The sequence below is a fragment of the Xenopus laevis genome, chromosome 9_10L (assembly GCF_017654675.1).
Source record: "Xenopus laevis strain J_2021 chromosome 9_10L, Xenopus_laevis_v10.1, whole genome shotgun sequence".
Lineage (NCBI taxonomy): Eukaryota > Metazoa > Chordata > Amphibia > Anura > Pipidae > Xenopus > Xenopus laevis.
In genome coordinates, this window is record NC_054387.1 from 34,348,865 (window position 1) to 34,370,805 (window position 21,941).

At 38.1% G+C, this 21,941-nt stretch overlaps 1 protein-coding gene across 2 annotated transcripts in view; it reads left to right on the plus strand.

Annotated features, from left to right (window-relative positions):
* The window catches only part of wnk4.L (WNK lysine deficient protein kinase 4 L homeolog), a 123,006-nt gene that overhangs the window by 60,252 nt on the left and 40,813 nt on the right, over window positions 1-21,941 (plus strand). For both annotated transcript variants that reach the window (XM_018235150.2, XM_018235149.2), the window contains exons 2-4: window positions 11,839-12,011; window positions 12,422-12,642; window positions 14,095-14,252. In XM_018235150.2, the coding sequence (XP_018090639.1) occupies window positions 11,839-12,011; window positions 12,422-12,642; window positions 14,095-14,252 (552 nt within the window). The remainder of the gene's footprint in view (window positions 1-11,838; window positions 12,012-12,421; window positions 12,643-14,094; window positions 14,253-21,941) is intronic.

Genomic DNA, 21,941 nt, shown 5'->3' on the forward strand with positions numbered 1-21,941 from the left:
TATTGACCTTGAATATAATCATATAGAACTGAAGAATTCAGGGATTATAAGAACATTTGTGGCAGTCATTGATTAGGTCCATCACAGCTCTGGACTCTGCAGGCCTACAGCGTCATTATAATCCATCATATGAAAAACCAAAGATAATGTCTGGGCTGATCAACTCTGCTTTAGTAAGCCGCATATCCTGAGCTTAGGCCTCTTTTGCAAAGTACATAATACATTGGTCTGATTACCGTTTGTTACATAAGAGAGATATTTCCTGATTGGGCAGCAGATAAATGTTCTTTTTATATACTGTGATAAAGCAGGAAATCAAAGCAGCACCAAAGAGAGTTTTGCTGTCCTTTTTTTATGACGTGTATGAAGACATATAGTTACAACCGCATATGAATAGATAAGTGGATACTTGCTGTAGATGAGGAAGGATATGGTAGGCTAAATGCTATGACATTAATTAATGGAAACAATATCAACCATTGCAGGATTTATTGAAACTGCTGATGCTTAATGTGCATGACTTAATTATAGACTGCCTAATGTTAATGAGAAGGCTCGGCTCCTGATGCAGTAAAAAATGCTGCAACAGGAAAGCATAACATATACATCCTAAGATGGTTTAACCGACCTTACATAAAACAAACATAAACTGGGTTAGCAAAGAAGCTACATTTATTTCTTGGATACTACAGAAATTGTTGTCCTCTTAAATGTTATTAAATTATTAATGTTCCTGTTATCCTCTTAGAAAATACATATGAAATAAAAATCAGCATTATTTGGATAAAATGGAGTCTCTGGGCCTTTCCGTAATTCGGAGCTTTCTGGATTATAACGGATCCTATGCCTGTAGTACTAAATGCTTTTGAGAAATGCTGAAACCTTTTTGTTACAGGGGATAGTGAAATGGTAAACACATTGAAGGAAAACTATACCCCCAAAATGAACACTTAAGCAACAGATAGTTTATATCATATTAAGTGACATATTAAAGAATCTTACCAAACTGGTATATATATATTTAAGTAAATATTTCCTTTTACATCTCTTGCCTTGAACCACCATTTTGTTATGGTCTGTGTGCTGCCTCAGAGATCACCTGACCAGAAATACTACAACTCTAACTGTAACAGGAAGGAAGCAAAATACAGAAATCTGTCTGTTAATTGGCTCATGTGACCTAACAAGTATAGTTTGTTTGGGCGGCCCTTATTTTTTAAAATGGCAATTTTCTATTTATAATTACCCAATGGCACATACTACTAAAAAAGTATTTTATTATGAAAATGGTTTATTTATATGAAGCAGGGTTTTACATACAGTATGAGCTCTTTTATGCAATATCTTTTTATAGAGACCTACGTTGTTTGGGGGGGTATAGTTTTCCTTTAATAATCAGAGCCACCAGTGTCTGAGGACTTGCATAGTAATACAGAGGGCTTAACAAAAACATTGTCAGTGGCTAACACATGACAAGGTAATAAAACAGTTAAGCAGAAGGCTCAAGGGCCTGATGGAATACACCCAAATGTAATGTCCTCTTGTCTAGTGTCATGGCAAAGTACAGGAGGAGAGCTGATGTAATTCCAATTTTTAAAAAGAGGTTATGGGCACAAACTATAGTAATTATAGACCTTAAAGTCTGACATTTGTAGTGGGTTTGTAGTTATTTGAAGGCTTGTCAGTTAATCACATACAGAATTTTGTGATAAAGTAAGTAGGAATTTAGACAGTACTGCTGGCGCTGAAGTCTTGTATAGGTACTTGGACTACTCGCCACATAATGTTTGTCTTCTAAACTAGGGTCTGCCAGTCTTGGTGATGCTATTTGTATGAAACAATTTTATCCCGTACATTATCCATTTGCAAATAGCATCACCAAGATCATAGTTTAGAAAGCAAACAAACACAGTTCTTGATACCGATTGTATTGTGGTCCCTTTGTACCACAGGGTTCTTTGTTGGGACCTCTTTAATCTGTTTTTAAATTACTTGGAAGACGGCTTTGTTGTACTCTTCTGGATAATGCACTACAGTTTTTACAAATTTATAGAAAGTACAGTATTAAATTAGAGAGAGTTCATATCAGGGTAACTAAGCTAATAAAGTGCATAAAGAACGTCCCTTACAAAAAATAGGTTTCATCAAGGCTTTATAATGAGAACTTTGAACTTGTGGAATTATTTCCCCAAAGCAGTTGTTCTGGCAGATAAATTATGTTCTAAGAAAAGGATGATTGTTCTTCTAGTAAGTTTCTATCTTTCTTTCTTTTTGCCTTCCTCCCGATCAGCTAGATGTTTGGAGTCTATAATATTAATAGTCAATTAGCTTGGGGCCTAATTATGGCTGGTTCACTGAATTATTCTTCTTTACGTGGTAGTTTTGTGTTTGAAAAATACATACAGTACATATATAGAAGGATTCATTTGTTTCTTTGAAAGTCAATCTCAGTCAGGGAATGGATGCCACTATTGTACAAATCTCATAGGGAAAAGTGAACAAATATAAGATTATTAAGAGAAGGTATAACGATAATGAACAGAACAAAAAAGGGTTTTTTTCCAGCAAAATGTACTATGTGATTTATCAAAACATTGTAAGTGATCTGTAACGCTAACAATGATCATTGCCTGTGAGATGTTCCTCTCTCCACAAAAACGTTCGTTAAGGGTGAGGCAAAAAAAAAGTGCATATTGTTATAAAACCTTCATTGATCTCTTTGATCCAATTGTAATTCATTTTCATTAATAATCTTCTGTGTAGCCAATCATGTTTCCTGGAAAACATTATTTCTAACACCAGTTTACTCTAAAAAGCCTTTCTTCCAGCGTAACAACCTGTCCCATTCCTTCTTGTATTAAGTGCTGTAAGAAAGTCATCAACCCATTGGACTATATTTTGGGAAAGGTTGATAATAATGACAGTGAGGACTGTCTGCTTGTCTTGCAGTTGTTTTCACATAAGATCGCACTGTTATTATTATATTTATAAAGAGCCAACATATTCTGTGGCACTGTAAAATAAATTGGTGTATACACTGAACAAACACATTTACATACTGTATAAAGCAACCAATAACCACTACAAGAGATGAAATGCCCAAAAAATGTTTTCTGAAATGTTTTTGAAATTCGAAGTTTCTTTTATTCTATTCCTTCACTCGAGCAAAGTAAATGTGCCCCTAAGATCTTTAATAAACATGTAATTAAAATGTAATTGATTTCGATATATATTGTCTAATTAGACATGCAAGTTTTATGAGTCCACTGATACACAGAATTATATATATATATTTAGTATACAGGTGTTCTAGAGCACTGGTTCTCAAATTTCAGCTTTTTCTAACCCGGAGGGGAACCTAAATTTGGAAAGCTAGCACTGAACCTCTGTTTAGGTTTGTTTCTGGTTACAAAATCCAGTTCAAGAAAGTGGGCTGCTTAAAACCAAATAAACCATTTTGAATGTGCTTCAATTAAAAGAAAGTCCTGCATTTTCACATTGGTTTAGGACAATGACTGTGCAAGATCAGTTCTGTTCTATAAACATGATATTTTATTACATAATTTTTTTCATACATTTGTTTGAGGTGCTTAAAGGCAGCAAATTACAGTCGCAGTAGGTGACTAGTTCATATGCAAGCATTAGAAACAAAGGACAAAACATTTTGTCCCACCCATGCATTAAGATGCTTCCCAGGGTACATTGTGATACTTTGCTTTGGTGTTGTGGAACATTCACCTGAAATCCAATTATCAAGCTTCATGGAAATGTTGTACTTTGTCATGAGTTTTAGTTATTATGAAAACATTAGAGCAAATTGCAACACCATTGTAGCATTAAACAGTTGGCACACACCTCCATTTTTGTTATCACAAACATGTTGAAGCATATTATTGCTCAAAAGGATAGAACTGGACCCCTATGCAGCTGATATTTATCCAGACTTCTGGGGGTTGCAGCCATCTCTTCTCTGGCTGAAGCCATTTGGACAGAAAATAATGTGTATGCAGGATCCTAGCTTCTGTGACTCCTTGAGAAGCTTCTGCTTTATTGAGAAAGATGTCTTTCAGCTGGGTTGCCTGAACACTTCAGTCCCTCTGTCTATAACATCATTCTAGGGTTGCCACATGACCTGGTATTTCACTGGCTATTCTACTTGCCCGCCTCCAGTCCCCTAAAAAATTATGTATGTATACATAAAAAGTACATGAAAAGTCCCGGTGGGCCCAGGTGTCAGTGGGCCTCTTCAGTGCTGGGCCAAGTCGCTCGGGTGCCCTAGGCAACCCGGCCGACCATGTCTCCCCTCCTAGTGCCATGCCCAAATAAACGCAAGTGCGAAAGAGGAGACGCATGCGCGGAAGAGGAGACACGCGTATTCTAAGAATTCTAAGAAGAGGAGATTCATGCACATGCGAAGAAGAGCGCACATGCCAAAGCACACATGCACGGAAGATCGCACTGCAGATGCAGTTGGTGAGGAACAAGGGTCCGAACTAGGGAAAGGTATCAGAAGAGGTACGTGCCTGGTGCCCCTCTACCTTTGAGTCCTAGGCACGTGCCTTTTCTGCCTACCCCTAGTTCCGGCCCTGGGCCTCTTGCTTCTAAACATTTGGCCTATTTCATGGTCAGTCCCTATTTCTTTTTGGTAACAAAGAGGCTTAATAATGGAAGAATAGAGTATAGTCTGTAGCGAATAGAGACTAGGAGAATAAAGAGGTTGAGTGAGGAGAGGAGATATAATAGTTTGGAAAGTGGGCCCTCAGCCTAAGGTTTTCTGGTGGGCCCCTGGCATCCCAGTCCGACACTGGCTGTAACTGTAACAGGAAGAAGTGTTGAAGCAAAACTCTGTCTGTAAATTGGCTCATGTGACCTAACGAGTATGGTTTGTCGGTATGTTTGTGTGCACTGTGAATTATATGATCCCAGGGGGCGGCCCTTATTTTTTAAAATGGCAATTTTCTATTTATGATTACCCAATGGCACATACTACTAGAAAAGTATATTATTATGAAAATGGTTTATTTACATGAAGCGGGGTTTTCCATATGAGCTGTTTTATGCGATATCTTTTTGTAGAGACCTACATTGTTTGGGGGTATAGTTTTCCTTCTTCTAACTGGCTGGCAACAAAACACGGGAATTTGCGGCGAATTCGTGCCTGGCGAATTTATTCGCCCATCACTACTGGTCAACTATCTGAAAACAACTTAGTGTTTGAAGGTGAACAACCCCTTTAACAACCAATCTATTTATCTATCTATCAACCAGTCTATTTATCATGCTGTGTAAAAAGTGGAGGGGAACATTACCAGTGATGTTTCCCAGCAACCAATCAGATCTTTGCTTTTGTTTTCTAGCTGTTGAAATCTTATTCTGATTGGTTGCTATGGGCAACATCGTCTTTAATGTGTCACAGCGTGATAAATAGGCCCATAAGTCTTTATTTAACTCATACAAGTTAGAAAAATCAAAGGACAGATCTGAAAGATGGGTTGCTGCCAATGGCATATGACTTGGGCATGGGCCACCCAGGTGTATGGCCAAAATCACGGGATAATGATGTTGCAGGTCACTTATGAAGTTAAAAATGCTTTTTGACCTGTGTGAAGGGCCGTGCAACCCCCCCCCCCATGGGCCCCCAAACAAACGAAGCAGACTGGGTTCCCCCAGCCACTGGTTTTGCTTCCTCTATAGACACGCCACTGGTAGCTGTACTGGTGTACTGTCCCAGAATATGCACCAAAACCTCTAAAATACATTAGGAAGTATCACACTCTGCACTGGTACCTAGAACATAGATACAGATTGGATACTAAAAAAAATGCAAAAAAGAGAATTACTGCCAACTGTCCTGTCCCTTTGTGCCGCAGAGTGTATAAGAATGCATTGCAGCTTGTTACAAATATTTACTTTCCATATTTCAAAGTATAAATGAGCATAAATGAAGAAGTATTCACATAACATACAAATGCAATTTACTATTCATCTTCTTTTTGTGTCTGTTGCGGTTTATTAAATAATTGCCTTTATACTGTCCTTAGTTTAAAACCAAAAACATAAGATTGTAGAAGTTATTTTTATTTTCCTTCTGTTACATTCAAACCGCTTGCCAGATCTGCACATCTAGAAAAGAAATAGCAAAAAAAAAAAAAAGGAATAGGAAAGAATACTAGTAGATGTCCATGGGAAGGCTGGTATAAAACACAACTGGGCACACACTGAAAGTCCATAAACTGAAAAAGTACAGGTTTCCATTTAACTTGCTTGAGGATAGCACATGGATACACACCCACGCAGACAATTTTCTGTATTTTGAAAGAAGATTTGATGGAACATAAGGAAACAAGAGAAAACTCTAGTTTTACATTTAGAAAAAATATATTTTTATAAAAATATTCTGCCATTTTCTTGACCTTAAATAGAAACGGACACCAGAAATTAAACCTTTTTAACATCATAAGATTGTCTTTGCATGCATTTTATAATTTTGTCATAAAAGTATTTGCCCAAAGCTTTTACATTACCTATCAGATGCCCCGTGTTTTTCTATGAGAGGGTAGCCTTATTTGTGCAACAGGAGTCAATTAGCCTATTTATTAAAGGTCGGATTCGTTTTAGAAGTTTTTGAAACCACAACTAAACCCACAAACCCTAAAACTTCGAATGTCGGGAGATTTATTAAAGAATGCAAATGACAAAAATACAAACGGAAAATTGTTGCGCTAAAAAAATACAAATACCTAGAAAACCGTACAATTCCTAACGAAAAAAAATCCAAAAACCTCTAAAAGTCCAAATTTATTTAGAGTGGTCCAGTAGGATCAGTGCAGCTCCCAATGACTTCTGTAGGATCTTTACAACTTTTGCCTGGCAACGTTTTGTATTAGTGTTTTTTTACTAGGGATGCACCAAATCCACTATTTTGGATTGGACTGAACTGAATCCTTCACGAAAGTTTCAGCCGAATACCGAACTGAATCTGAATCCTAATCTGCATATGCAAATTAGGGGTGGGAACTGGGAAACATTTTTTACTTCCTTGTTTTGTGCCAAAAAGTCACGCGATTTCCCTCCCTACCCCTAATTTCCATATGCAAATTAGGATTTGGATACGGTTGGCCGGGAAGAAGGATTTGGCAAAATCCAAATCCTGCTGAAAAAGGCCTAATCCTAAACCGAATCCTGGATTCGGTGCATCCCTAGTTCCTAGTGTAGTTTTTACACTTCATAAAGGTTAAATATTTAGAGCTTTTTCAAAAATGTTGAGATTTGTGGAAATTCTATTGCAAGTAAATGATCCCCTTAATGTATATTAATGTTTTGCAGTGTTGTTGTCAGTGTTATTATCAATGAAAAATAATACATTAGAACCATGAATAACCTAGAAAATATAGCCTTTTAAACATTGTCTAGTGAAGTCATCGTTTATAATCAGTGTTCAGTGATGTACAGCAATTTGTGATTCTTTAAAATTCAAGCTTTTTGCAAAATATCCCATGGCCTTTATAAAAGCACATTTTTATGGCGACTGTGGATTGACAGCTGATAATGCAACATATCATATATTGTACAATGGGGAAATGGAACCTTTTTTCTTGCAGCTTGATGGAAGGTGAATCTTTTCCAGCCAGTGACAGAACAGAGGCTCAGGATGTGATTTATGTAGCCTTCTGCTGCAGACTAAACAGCTGGTATTTGGAATAGACTAACATATTCCAGAAATATGCAAACCTCTATTTTGCTTTATGTAAGCATAGGCCTGAGCTTGATGGGTATTTTTTCCCCTAACATTCACTATTTTGTAAATATCTATAACTTTAGTCTTCCCGTTAACATTTTTTTTAAACGTTGATGTACTTGTATCAACAATGACATAATTGTGTACAGTTTCCATGTAAATGAAAAATATACCTTCAGAGTAAGGTGTATAATATATCTGTTCTGCAGAACTGAGGGGCACCATATTGATTGCCCTAGTGGTGAAAACACTAGCTCATAGTACAAGTTGATCTAGGGACTAATCCAATTGCCATTTTGGAGTCAGGAAGGAATTTTTCCCCCTCTGAGGCAAATTGGAGAGACTTCAGATGGGTTTTTTGTCTTCCTCTGGATCAACTGGCAGTTAGGCAGGTTGTATATAGACTTAAAAGGTTGAACTTGATGGACATGTGCCTTTTTTCAACCTAACTTACTATGTTACTATGTTACTAATAATCATTCAGCCATTCATGCCATGCTAGGGTGGGAGTTGTTGTTTTAAGCTTCTGTACTGTTTGTCTCTGTTCTTGGCATTGGGGCAATGTTTTCATTTGGTTCCAAATCATAATCATTCTATACCATTTGGCACCAGTATTAATGGAAACTGGAATTGATTGTACTTTTGAGCTCAAAATAATGAACCCAAACAAGTTCTGGTTGGTTGCGATTTGGCAGCCAGTGGATGCTGGCCGTCACTTTGGTGCCTCTTGATACCTTCTTCAGGAGAACATAATATTCTAGCAGCTGAGAACACTAATACAATGGGTACTGTGTAGTTCTCAAGTTGTGTAACAAGGCCCTGGATACTTTTAAAACCCCCTACTGACAGATATTGGTCAAGAGACACAGTCATTGCTTAAGTAGTGCTTGGCAAGAATTTCCTCTGTTCATATATAATGAGGTTCTATAGTTATTAGGCTGTGAATATTTTTCCATTTTCAAGACAGCAAAATGAATTCACGAGCCTTCCTGTACTGGAAAAATAGGCTAATGGAATTACTGTGTTTATAGAAACCTCTCATGTATGTACGTGTATCTTACTCTTATTTTATAGTTCGCCGCTCAGAAGCAACAAAACCAAAGTTCTCAAAGGGAAAGGTCCCACCGTAGTATTAGTATTTTTTTTCTACAAACCTCATTTTATTGTCACATTGTGTTCCATTTCTTTTAAACTTTGGTGTTGTTGACAAAGATTCCATCATTTCCAATACGTCAATTTCCCTTAAATTATGTGTCCTTTTTTGCCATGGAAAACGAAGGCAGAACAAACATGATGTTTTTCTTTGTTGTGTTTACCTTTCAACAAGTACATGTTGTAACACAACTAAGGACTCATTTACAATGGGGTGCAAAATTATATACCATAGGGTCTTTATACATAGCATTTCAGCATGTATTAGTGGTGGGTGCAATCTGTCCTCTGTCCCTTGCACCTTGTACTTAACACCTGCAAGCAGGCCTCACCGCACCTAGCTTTAGGGTTGTCACCAAGACCTGAGTTACAGATTTGCCAGTGAATTTGTACTACTCATTTGTTCCAACCCAGGCCTACCCACTTACGCCCCTGTCCTCCCAATTTTATGTCTGTCTTACCCCTTGTCTTCGCTGTTCCTTGCAGAATCCTCACCACAGTCAGCCCATTACATCATTGCTACGGTCATCACCCCTACCCTTTACATCACTTCCCAGTCTGTTGTGTCACCATCCAACACAGCCTGGCCAGTATGATCTTTTTAAAAAGGGTGCTACCCTACCTAGTATCTTCTGGCATCTGCTGATGTAACATATATAATATAACATATATATATAATATATAAAAAATATGAAAAAGAGAAGTATTTTATAAGGTACAAGTACAGATATCAGGCCTATCATCTTTTAGATGCTTGAAAAACAAAAAGGATGTATCCATGGCCTTGTGGAACACATTACCCTAATTCTTAACATTCAAATTGGAAAAATTAAATAAACATTTATAGAGGGGGGGGTGATGCAGCAATCAGGCAATATTCGCTTCTCTAACAAATTCCCCTTAATTATGCTACATTGCATGAAATTAGCAGGACACCTTTTCTTTTTAATGATTCCTTTTGAATCATGTGCTTAATTAAGAGGAGAGCCAATGTATAAAACCAGCTTAAATCTTACAAAAATACCCACTAACAGCTGCAAAAGGAATAATTGGTCTCAAATGGAAACAGAGCACCATCCCAACAATCCCCAGACTGGAAGATAATTAGGGAAGGGAAGAAGATGTTATATTTAATTGACTGTGTATTTATGTCAGTAATAGAGAAACGATAATGAAGATAAGGGGAAGGTTCTATAGGAGACATGAAACAATTTCCCCATGAAGGTGCAAGAAAAGATCTATGTAACACGATGATAAAGGTGCTGTGTCATTACTGCAAACACAATATCTGTAGTACCAGTTGTCAGAATCCAGACTAAAATTGTATGAGTATACCTAGACATGCTCAGGGTTCTGCTGCCCAGAGTGATATTTTTAATTCACTTCTCTGATTCACAGTTGCTTCTGTGCCTAAGGTGGTGGTTGGATGAAGACAGAGCTAAGCAATAGAAGGTTCATTTAAAAATGAGTTGTCACCTGCCACTGTTAGACCTCAGGCTCTAAGCAAGCTTGAAAACATATAGTAAATTCCTTGCTCTCTTGCTCAACACTTTACAAACAGAGTAGAAGCCATTTGCAACTGCAGCTTTTTGCTGGCTCTGCCCATCCTGTCTAAACTGAGCCGCAGCTTTGTCAACAGGGATTCATTTATCCCTTTTCATACCCCTAAATCCACAGGTATAGATACCTACTCTATTTCAAGTGCTTTTAACACAATCCAGCATCTAAGAGCTTACATCTCCCCCCCTAACTTTAATGTGAATCAGCTGCATGATATTGTGCAAATGTTTTGTGCCGGGAAATGTGGACTGACCCCCAAATGCCATGAAGTTGATATTTTTAATAACTCAAGGTCAAAAACTTCCAGTTATGAATATGACTCACAACACAGGCTTGTTTCTATGAAACAAATGATGCACCAGTCCTTTCTTAGTGTCAAATTGTATTATTGATTGGCAGTTAAGACATGTCTGTGTGAAAATTGGTATCCACTGAAACTATCTGTAATGAGAATTCCCAGTTGGTTCTGTGCAGAGGCCGAAGAAACTGATGAGATATAATTAAGTTTAAATCCCCTAGGATATATTTTTTAAAGGGAAATATAAACTTACGTTCGTCATAATGCAAATAAAGAGAACGTGCTTTGAAAACGCAATTTTTTCCACATTTTTATTTTTTTAGGTGGATTTCGGACCTAAACTGCCTAGAATGTCAAACTGCCATGTATGAACAGATATAGATGTCATTAAAGACATCTAAGGCAATGGCTGGTGGCACTCTGAGTTTCAGGTGCTTTTCTGCCAGCAAAAATACACCAGCATTTTAATTTTTTTAGGTTGATTTCGGACCTAAACTGCCTAGAATGTCAAACTGCCATGTATGAACAGATATAGATGTCATTAAAGGCATCTAAGGCAATGGCTGGTGGTACTCTGAGTTTCAGGTGCTTTTCTGCCAGCAAAAATACACTAGCAGGGAAAATGCTTGGTGCACCATATCATTGGTTTTTTTGTTTGGTATAGTGAGTTTAAACAGAGATAATGTAGCCCTGTATAAATGGGATCTTCCATTGCCATATTTTCTATCATTGTTTCGGGCTTATAATTCTGTATAGGTTGTCATTATATAGACTAGATGGCTTTAAACTGTTTTCCAATTTATGTTTTCATGTTTCATACATTTGAACCAGTGTTATATGATACTGGAGGCCCTGTTTCATAAAGTTGGGTCTTCAAATGTTTCTTAACCTGGGGTCAGATCTTACTGGACTACAAATGCCAATGTGCCTTTAATCATAATTATATGTTCAAGAATGTTGGCCATTGTAGTCCAGCAACATCGGGATCCCAAGATTAAGAAACAGCACCGAGGACTGAGTAAGGTAATTAAAAGTAGAGCTCTAGTACTTTACAGAGTGTTTATGCTGTTCTTTTTTTCTTAATTTATAGACCAGAAAGCTGACAAAAGCTGAGAGGCAGAGGTTCAGTGAAGAGGTTGAGATGCTGAAGGGTCTGCAACACCCGAACATTGTCAGGTTCTATGATTCCTGGAAGACCACAGTCAAAGGGCAGATCTGCATTGTCCTCGTTACTGAACTCATGACATCAGGCACCCTGAAGACGTAAGTGGTTTTGCTTTTAGTGAGTCAGCCTGTTCACTGTAAAACTGTGGGCAATAGTCTATCATGCTTCCAAGTGAAGAACTGCCAATGTTTTATATCATACCCCTTTCTGCATCTTACTTGTGAAAAGGTTGCCACAAGTAGAGTTACAGTTTAGGATTCCAGCAGTAACCATACATGCCCTTGTACAAATTATGCACCCTTCTTTGCACCCTGCTGTCATCATTACCACTACATATGTTTTAAGGACTGAAGAACTGCATCACTACACATAAGCTGTCGTGTAGGGCCACCTCAACAATTTCTTTTTCACCAATTTCTTGCAGTCATTGCCCAAGCCACAGATACTGTATACAAATGGTGGTGATGTTATCGATTTAAGAAGCTTTTTTTGTCTTTTTATACATTAGATACTTAAAGCGCTTCAAGGAGATGAAACTGAAAGTATTACAAAGATGGAGCCGTCAGATCTTAAAAGGTCTTCATTTCCTCCACACTCGCTGCCCTCCCATCATACACCGGGACCTGAAGTGCGACAACATCTTTATCACAGGTCCCACTGGCTTTGTGAAAATTGGAGACCTTGGTCTGGCTACGTTGAAAAGTGCCTCCTTTGCAAAGAGTGTCATAGGTACAACTATTTAACAACTACAGTATTTAGCTCTCTATTTCTATTTAACACTATTTCTTGTAAGTGCACAGTAGATAGGAAAAGTAAAATGTGAACACATTCAGAAGAACTCCACAAGGTCTGGAAAGCTCTGTATCCCTTCACTTCAGTTAAAAAGATACCAACGGCTACTCAACACAAAACAAATGTATATAAATGTATTCATTGTATTCACTGTATTCATGAGTGGTGGGGGAGGTATACAAATGTCCCCCTTCCACTCCCTTCTGTCCCCTAACTTATATATTCATTAAGACTAGTATTAGGGAATGACCCTTGTTATTTCTTAGCCATTGTAAATGGTGTGAATGTCCTATATATATATATAGAGAGAGAGAGAGAGAGAGAGAGAGAGAGAGAGAGAGAGAGAGAGAGAGAGAGAGACCTTGACTAGGATAATGAAGCAGACTTTTTCTGATTTCCTTGATTATTTGGCCTGGGGTACATTCTAGTATTGGCACCTATACATGAAATATAATTTGGCCTTAGCAGAGGAAGTTATATCAGAATTTTAGTAACATTGATAATAACAAAATTGGAGATTATATACGTCTCTTTGGATTTGCCTGTTGTAAATATTTTTTTTTTTTAAATTTGTAGCAGTGTTTCCCCTTTAGTGTAATGTCATTTTGTATGTAAAAACAAAAAGCATTCTTTGCCATGCACTCCTCCAAGATTCAAGCACCGTGACAGACTAAATATTTGCTCTCAGTTGATTCTGACAAGGCAGGATAGATTTTATTCTGTGTGCTGAAAAGTCCAGATCCATAGAAACATAAAAATATTTACAAAAATGATGAGAGTGCTAAATGGCACAGAACTTAATTGATTATTTTGCAAAATACAGAACAGAAGGTTTGGCATTTACTAGTCACATTTATTTGGTTTTTCTGATTTGTGTTTGATTTCCAGTCATCTACAAGGGATTTTTCTTCTTGGTGATTGGGATCTTCTGACTTTCTTATAAAAATAATTTTGTGTTGCTTCTATTTATCCAATTAACATAGGGTATATTTAGGTAAAGAGCTTTGCAGCACACTTCTAAAGACTTACAGTATAAGAGGTCATCTACTTCTGCACCCAAAGTGTGCAAAGTGCAAATCACCAACTAAGTCACCATGCTTTTTTCCCATAATTCAAGCATTCATGTAGTGACCAGGGGCAGTTGCAGCCTGATACAATTGCATTTGCGCTTCAAATCAGATGCAACTGCGCTTAAAATTAGGTTGGCATGATTTCTGTAATTGGCATGATTGGAAAGGGAAAATAATGGGTGTTCAGTTGAGCTACAGCAAATAAATGTCCTCTCTAGACTACTATCTGCCTAACTGCAAATTAATGCGTTTTCCTTCCAAACCTGCAGAATACATTTTTATTTTTCCTAACCCCCATGTGTTTTATAACTTACTGCAGGTACACCGGAGTTTATGGCTCCTGAAATGTATGAAGAAAAGTATGATGAAGCTGTGGATGTTTATGCTTTTGGAATGTGTATGCTTGAAATGGCTACTTCTGAATATCCTTACTCTGAATGCCAAAACGCAGCACAGATCTACCGCAAAGTGACCTCAGTAAGTTCCGAGACAAATGTTCAGCATACGATAGCAGCTTATAAGATTAAACATTGGAATGTAAAGAATATATCAACGTAAAATTCATGCAACCTTCAAAGTAACACACCTAAACTCACTGAAACCTAAGTCATACATCTGAAAATTGCATTTTTTTTGCAGGTAGAATGAGACTAAAAGCAAATTAAGGCAGCCCTTTTCTTGAAAAAAGGGCCCATAATGGTCATGATATGTTGACTAAAGTCATAAAAGTCATACAGTGTTTCTGCACATATATTGTGTAACCCACAGGCAACAGCAATTAACTTTCATTGATCTACACACATGAATGGAAGCTTCTGGCAAGTTATTGTGATTTACTGCCCTGGGGATACGAATTTGCCATGTTATAGTCTGTCATCATGGCCATATATCTTGGGATTTCTTTGTAAACAGTTATTGGGTGCTTAAATAACCAATGATTTCACTGGCATTCGGGGCAGATCCAAGCAGGGACAAGCCCTTGCTAAGTTTATTTGCGAAAGTGCAACGTTTCTGGGGAAACCCCTTTGTCAAGCATGAAATCATTTGTATTCTCAATGTATTGGGAGGTTGCACAAGCCCTTCACCAGGTACCAGGCATTCAAGCCAGATGTGCAAGCGCGGTAATATTTTACAATTCTCAGTGCATAACCCCCCCAAAGTCAAAGCAACAAGTCTTATTCTAGGGTGCAAAATACACAGCTGATGTACACTAAAGGAGTGAAACAAGTTAGTCATATGGGGGTGGTGTGACCTGGACTTCTGATAAGGTAGAAGTACGTGTGCTTCTGACTTCCATGCTCACATGTCCTGTCCACCACTCACATGGGCAGAAAGGGCAGAGAGGGCAAAAGACAAACAATGGAAGATTTTGGCTGACCCAGTGTTTCCCAGTTTGGCTAAATCCATCTCAAGTCCAGAAACAAAATACTTTAGTTTCCTTTAACTGGAGAATATTCTCTTCTCAACTACTTAGGAATTAACAAAGCACTTGGGCAATCTATAAATTAAACTAGAGTACCATAGATATCACAATATCACCTACACACATACATATACATCTCTTCGCCAAATATCGTCTACTAAAATGTTGTTCTCCCCAAATAATTTGACAGCAATTTCAGTATCAGACAGATTCTAATGTCCTTTTTTCCTAACTGAATTCGATAAAATGGCTGAGAGTTCCCAATAAAAGTGTTAAGACCAGCAATGGGTTACCATAAAGAGAGAGGTGTTGCAACTACTTCAGATGGCTTGAACATAGGGAAATGGGAAGAGTTAAAAGAGGGAATGTCATTAAAACTTGCAAGTGTTATTTAAAATGGTTTTTTCTGCGAATGTTTAGTACTGCTCACAAAGTAAAATCATTTACTGGTGAATATTACATTGACATTGCTTTAACACCTGCTCTGGAGTTTTGTTAAATATTTTGTCGGAAAAAAACACTTTACACTTGCGAAATGTAATTACATACGCTGTGAATGTTTGCAAAGGCCTTTCGGTTGCAAACTTTGTGATGAAGTTGTTGAGGTCTTTAATCAGTTGAAAAGGATGTAAACATGGTTGTCAACATTGTTTTTTGCACAAAACATATTACATCCCCCTTAGAGTGCATTAGAAGCTTAGGCTCTTTTTTGAACAAGGACTTGAGAGTATAAGCAGACCTATACCAATTTAAGTTCCCCTCTCAGGTAAAGACATTTGAAGTTTTGTGCTCAAGCTTCCTAGGAGAACTAAAGCTATTTCCCAGATTTACAATATGAGGCCATGATGTGAGCAGTTTGCCTTGTGCTCACATTGGAAGAGGAAAACATGACAAAGACCCTACGAGAATATTAAGATAAACAAATTATGATACTGCTATAAAAGCGTTGTAAAAATTCTGTTTAGGTGGCATGTGTCCCCCCAGAGGCTAACAAATATTTACAAAGGACTTCAGTCAATTTGCTTAAGAGATTGCTGGTCCCCTGATCTAAATCTGTTTGGTTGGGTCGTTGGTGTAATCCATAATATAACTGTCATAAAATGGGCAAGAATCATCTTTTTTCGCTTATTTTATGTCATTTCCTATTTGCTGCAGAAATAGAATATACATTGTAAAAGGCACAGTAGGCATGTACACGATTAGAGGTGATGTATGAGGAGGTCCTGGACAGAGACAGAGACATTGGTCCCTCTAGCGCATTAAAACTCAGACTTGCTTACAGACCCAATGGTCTATACAGACACCACACACGCAAGGATTCGATTCTAAAGAGAAAGTATTAACAACAGAAATGTTATGTATGCTCATTTAAGTTAATTTCTTGAGTTTCTTGGCATTGCGTTTCTATGCGTGCAGTTGCAGCCTTTTCATTTTTCTGGTGAAGGCTGCTTGTGTACTTGCTTAATAGATGAAAAAATAATTTTGTTTAGTGACCTTTGAGTAAACATGCCATCACACTCTAAAATACCGGAGAATATATGATTAGTCAAAATATATCCCACAGTTTAAGGTCATAAGTGACCACAAGTGATCTCAGCTGAGATAAAACTCCTACAAAAACATCACCTGTTTGTATTCCTCATGTATCCAAACTGTGGATAGATCTTAAGGGGCTCCTTTAGAATGCTGTATTTGAAATTCTCTTACTGTTTACAAAGATAGTACACAAATATTAGGGTGCAAAATGCCCTTTTTCAACCCAGACTTCCTTCTGGAATGGAGAGAGAAGAGCTGAGCCTCACTCTGTATGCAGAGAAAGTTATATGTGTACAGAATGTTGACCTGTGGTCATTCAAACATACTAGTTAGAGAGCACCAGGAGAACTTACTGCCTGCTTAAGGTGGCAAAATATTATTTGTGTCCTTTTGATAGATTAGTTGGCTTATCTGCCCATGTATGGATCCCTCCATTGGGGCTATCTGAACAATATCTGGTCGAAATCAGCCAGATGTTGATTAGAAAGGTTTAATGTTAACATCGACTTGATGACTGCATCAACTTGTTGCCCTCATCCCAACAGCCCCTATTTCAGTTGTTTTAATGGATTAATCTGATATGGATCATCTTGCCAAACAAGTGGATCTTATAATGTATGGCCACTTTCACAAAGAGAAAATTGCTTGGAATACTCACGGCATTTTCATTCATAAATGTATGTTATAGTAGAGTCCCATTAATTCTCTCTTTGTCCTAGAAATTACTAACCTGCTGCATGACATTCCATAAAGCCAGTGGAAAAACTAGAACCCTGCCATAGCCTGGATGACTGATAAGAAGTTGAGATAAGATAGACAGTCTTGTTCCCAGAATACATTCCATTCCAATTTTAATGAAGTTGTAAGGAAAAGTGTAGTTCAAGGGTATTAGAATAAACAACAGGATTAACTCTTTACTTCATTGCTTTCCAGGCTTGTGCCCAGTCCCCCTCAGCAGTGAATGCAAAGACGTATCTCTATCTTCAAGTCCAAGTGGTCCTATACATTCAGAGAAAACCTATATCACTGTTTATCACATGGAAACTCTATTGATGTCTATAGAAAATACCAAATTGAATCTTGACTATAAGCTTTCATGTGATTAACTATAAAATTATGTTTCCTCATTGATTTGAATCTGGCCCAGTATTTCCTATACCTTATTTTTTGTGGTAAGCCTGCTGTGCACTGCATTGATTTCTGTATTTCTGCAGCAAACAGCTCCCCGTTAATCAGAATTTTGATTGCAGGATTTCAGAGAAGTCTATGAACATGGCACAATGCAGTCACGCTCCTGCCTATTATGTGATTACAGAGAGCCCTAATTTTATTAACCTTGCATTAATGAATATCTGAGAAGAACATGCTGGCATCTGATTACAGCAACATATGGTTAATGTTAGCAGATAAGGTCTATTTGGCCCTACTCTTTCAGCCATTCCAGCTGTAATTTGATTTTCTACAACACCACTGAATTATATTAAATATGTTCTCTCTTTCTTATCTCACCGGCTCCTGGATCTCTCTTTACCCAGGAACGCCATCTGACCTTTGCTGCCAATGTTTTAAGCATGGAAGTAAGATAATAGAGATAGGAGGCTTGATGCACAGCCAAATGTATCTGAACACCAGCCTGTCCAACATCTCATTATGGAACCAATGGTATTAATAGGAAGTAGTTCCTCCCTTTGCTGCTGTAAAAGCCTCTGCTCTTCTCAGAAGGTGTTCTAGTATAAGTTGGAACTTTGTTGGTGGGATTTGCTTCTGTTTAGTTGCAATAGTAAATGTTGGGGATCAGTCAGTGTTCCAGTTCAGCCCTCAGCTGTTCAGTTGGGTTAAGGTCAGGGTTCTGTGCTAGTGATGTGCAGGCCAGCCTGATACCCATAAACCCTTGAAACCTGTGCGACACGTGGTTTGGGTGTGTTAGAGCCAACCACGATGTACAGTTTGCGGGTCGCGGGACCTTAGACTGCTGACTTCAGAATTCCTGTTTTATAGGTGCGTGCCTGCCCTGCCCCTTTTATGACATCATTGGCAGGACAGCGCAGGTTTATAAATGGAGGGGCGAAGATGGGTGTGGGTGAGCATGGGTCTTGATCGTGCAGGTGGAGCTTTTCTTGACCCACACAACACTACCCTGTGCCAATCAGGTTTTTCATCTCCAACCTCAGCGACCCAATTGTGCACTTACCCTCACTTTGTGCATAAACATGCTGAAACAGGAGAGAGTCCTCCCCAAACTGTATCTACAAAGAAAGTTAGAAATGTCAGGTAAAGGCAAGGTATCCAAATTCCAAACCTATTATATCCAAAGTTCCAAAATACTCAAATGCAGTGTTCTGAAACAGATCACAGACGCCCAACACAATTCTAAAAGAGGCAGAGGCATTGAGCCCATTGTTTGCCCTATTATGCTGCCACAGAGGTTGTAAATGACTCCTAAGCATTGCACATAATAGATATCATACCTGTATGTCATTGTATTAATTTTACTGGAACCCAAATCCTTTTTGGTATGGTACCCTGGAAAATGTCCCATTTCTAAACAATTTTATCTACTGTAGTTGTTGCCAGGCTATTGTTGCTGGGATCAGAAGACTCATCCCAGCAACATTGTTTACCACTTTAAACACGTGAAAAAGCCAGGTCAGAACATTCAGCATAACTGTAACTGATGGCATGAGATAGTGCCCGAGACTGAATGGAAAATTTCAAATGCAATAGAAGGGTATCCCCAGAGGGTGTGCTGATAGACATATCGCATAGAGAAAAGATACAAAGTACTGGAAAGTGAACCACATCCCCTGAAAAATGGACTGTAGTAATGGTAACCACGCATCTAAGTGCTACTGAACATAGGGGATGCAAAATGTACTATTTGTGCAGTGGGAACCAGTTGATAGTAATGGCAGATGGTTTGGCTGAATGTATCACTTTGAATGAGGCCTTAACTGCAACCTAGGGAATAGGAAAAGTAATATGGCCAAAGTGTACTTCTCTCTGCTACTTGAGGAGGCAGAAGGATAACAAGTGACGGACAGGTTTAAAGGGACAGGAATGACAGATTTTAAAGGGACACTATCCCCTCGTACCCTGTGCCCCGTATCCCCTCATAATTTCTTATTCTTTAAATAATCTAAAGTAATCATTGAGCAGATATCAATGGTCAGACTTTATAAACAGGAGACCCTTTCTCTAAGTAAGCAAATCCTTCACCAAATACAGTTTTGTAAACAGAATAAGAGGAATTTTCTATATAAACTTCCTTTTTGGTTATGTTTTAAGCAACATTATTTTTTTAGCATAATTAAAATATAATGTACTGTTGCCCTGCACTGATAAAAGTCGCGTTCTTACTTCAGAAAGGCTACTATAAGTTATATAAATAAGTTGCTGTGTAGTCACGGGGGCAGCCATTCAAGTGACATGCAAGTGTTCCTTTAACCAAGTTGCAGTGACACATTGTCTCCTACATTTGTTGTAGAATGGCACCACTTTACGCTCACAATGTTAATCATTGCATTAGTATTAAGTTCTCTTGGCACAAGTCAGTAGCAGCTACTAATTCAGCTTGTGAAGGGAACCCTAGTTTTGCTGTCAGGGTTGGGGATTCACTTGCATCACTTGGATGTAAATGATCAGAGCAGAGGGCATTGGCAAGGGAGCATCTGGGGGCAAAATTACCTTTCTGAGGGCCTGCGTCCGAACTAGTGCTTTGCAGTTATGCTTGGGTTGTTAAATAAGAATCCAGTAGGCCCAGCTGAAATCAGGCAGGAGGAGAGAGGCTACCATACCTGTGTGTACTATCTGCTCAATTACCGTAAATGCAGAGAAAGGAAAATAAATAAATCTTGCCCTTTGAAGTGCTCACTACAAATCCACGTGCAGCCAAGATAATGCTGGAATTATTAAAAAATAAATTCTGCATTTTCAGTAAAGAACATGACAATTTAGAAATTGCACTTGCACACCAACTCCATTATTTGCTAAAACAATCCAAAAAAAAGAGTTGATGTTAAAATATACTCTAGATGAAATGTTACAGTTTTGCGGTGAGATGTACAATACTTTATTGTTAGATTGGTAGACGAATGATGGAAATGACTTTTGCATAGCAAATACCAGATGCATAAAAGTCCACGCAAGGCAATTTTGTGGCCTAAATTGTAAGCAATTAAAAATAGTGCTTGAAATCTATTTCAAAGGTAAAACAAAACTGGTAAAATGAACACCAAATTAACTAAATGCTTTAAATGTATTTGTAAACATGATACATGTTGTTCTCCTTACATCAATTTTCCTCTAAAATAATTCATGTGTATTCTTCCCTAGATGACTAATGATAAAAACGAACGTTGTATTTCTTCCTTTTGGGACTTGCCAAAGATAGTACAAGCGCTGCTTCTCAAATGGCAAACTGATTAATACTTGTCCTGCCACATTCACTGTGCAGCTGTATGCCAAGTACAAGTACACATACTTGAGCTCCTTCCTGGGCAATCTGGCAAGGAAGGGGTCCCACTACCAGATACCGACATAATGTTCTCTAATGCTTGTACAAAACAAACCTGCCCTGAGGCATATTAGTAACTACCTCAAGCATATACATATTGATGCAATCAGCTTAATAGCTGATGATACGGAAGCATGTGCTTGCTGGGAGCAGAAAGTGGAAAGGGCCAGTATGATGCTGATTTGTGCAGAAGTTGGCACAGAACACATTAGCTGCTGGTATTTTAATCTGGCATCTTTCCATGATTTAGAGAATCCGAGAAGAACGTCACAGTCCCTTACTCTGTGTTTCTATTTGTATAATAAGGGTTGAAGGTGTTGGACATAGGAGACAGAGAAAGTAATCTACAAAGATTTAAGAGGACACTTTGGATAATCATTTAAACCTCTGACATTTTGATGATACATTATTTTATCTTTTATATATATACAGCATCACTTTCTTTTAAAAAGGGGCCTAAGAACATTGCCAGTGTCAGATATGAGTCCAGATGTACAGTACCGCATTATAAGGATCATTTACTTGATTCCCTGCTGCAAGTGTAGGGCACTAGAGGGCGTAATATCGTACCCCTTAGTACTCAATTAGTATTTGCAGCAGGCGTATCGAGTACACCCTGGACTAAATCCAGTGTGAGATGCAAGGTGCAGCATAAAGCGCTCAGTTTAGCTCTGTACTTACCAAGGGCCATAGG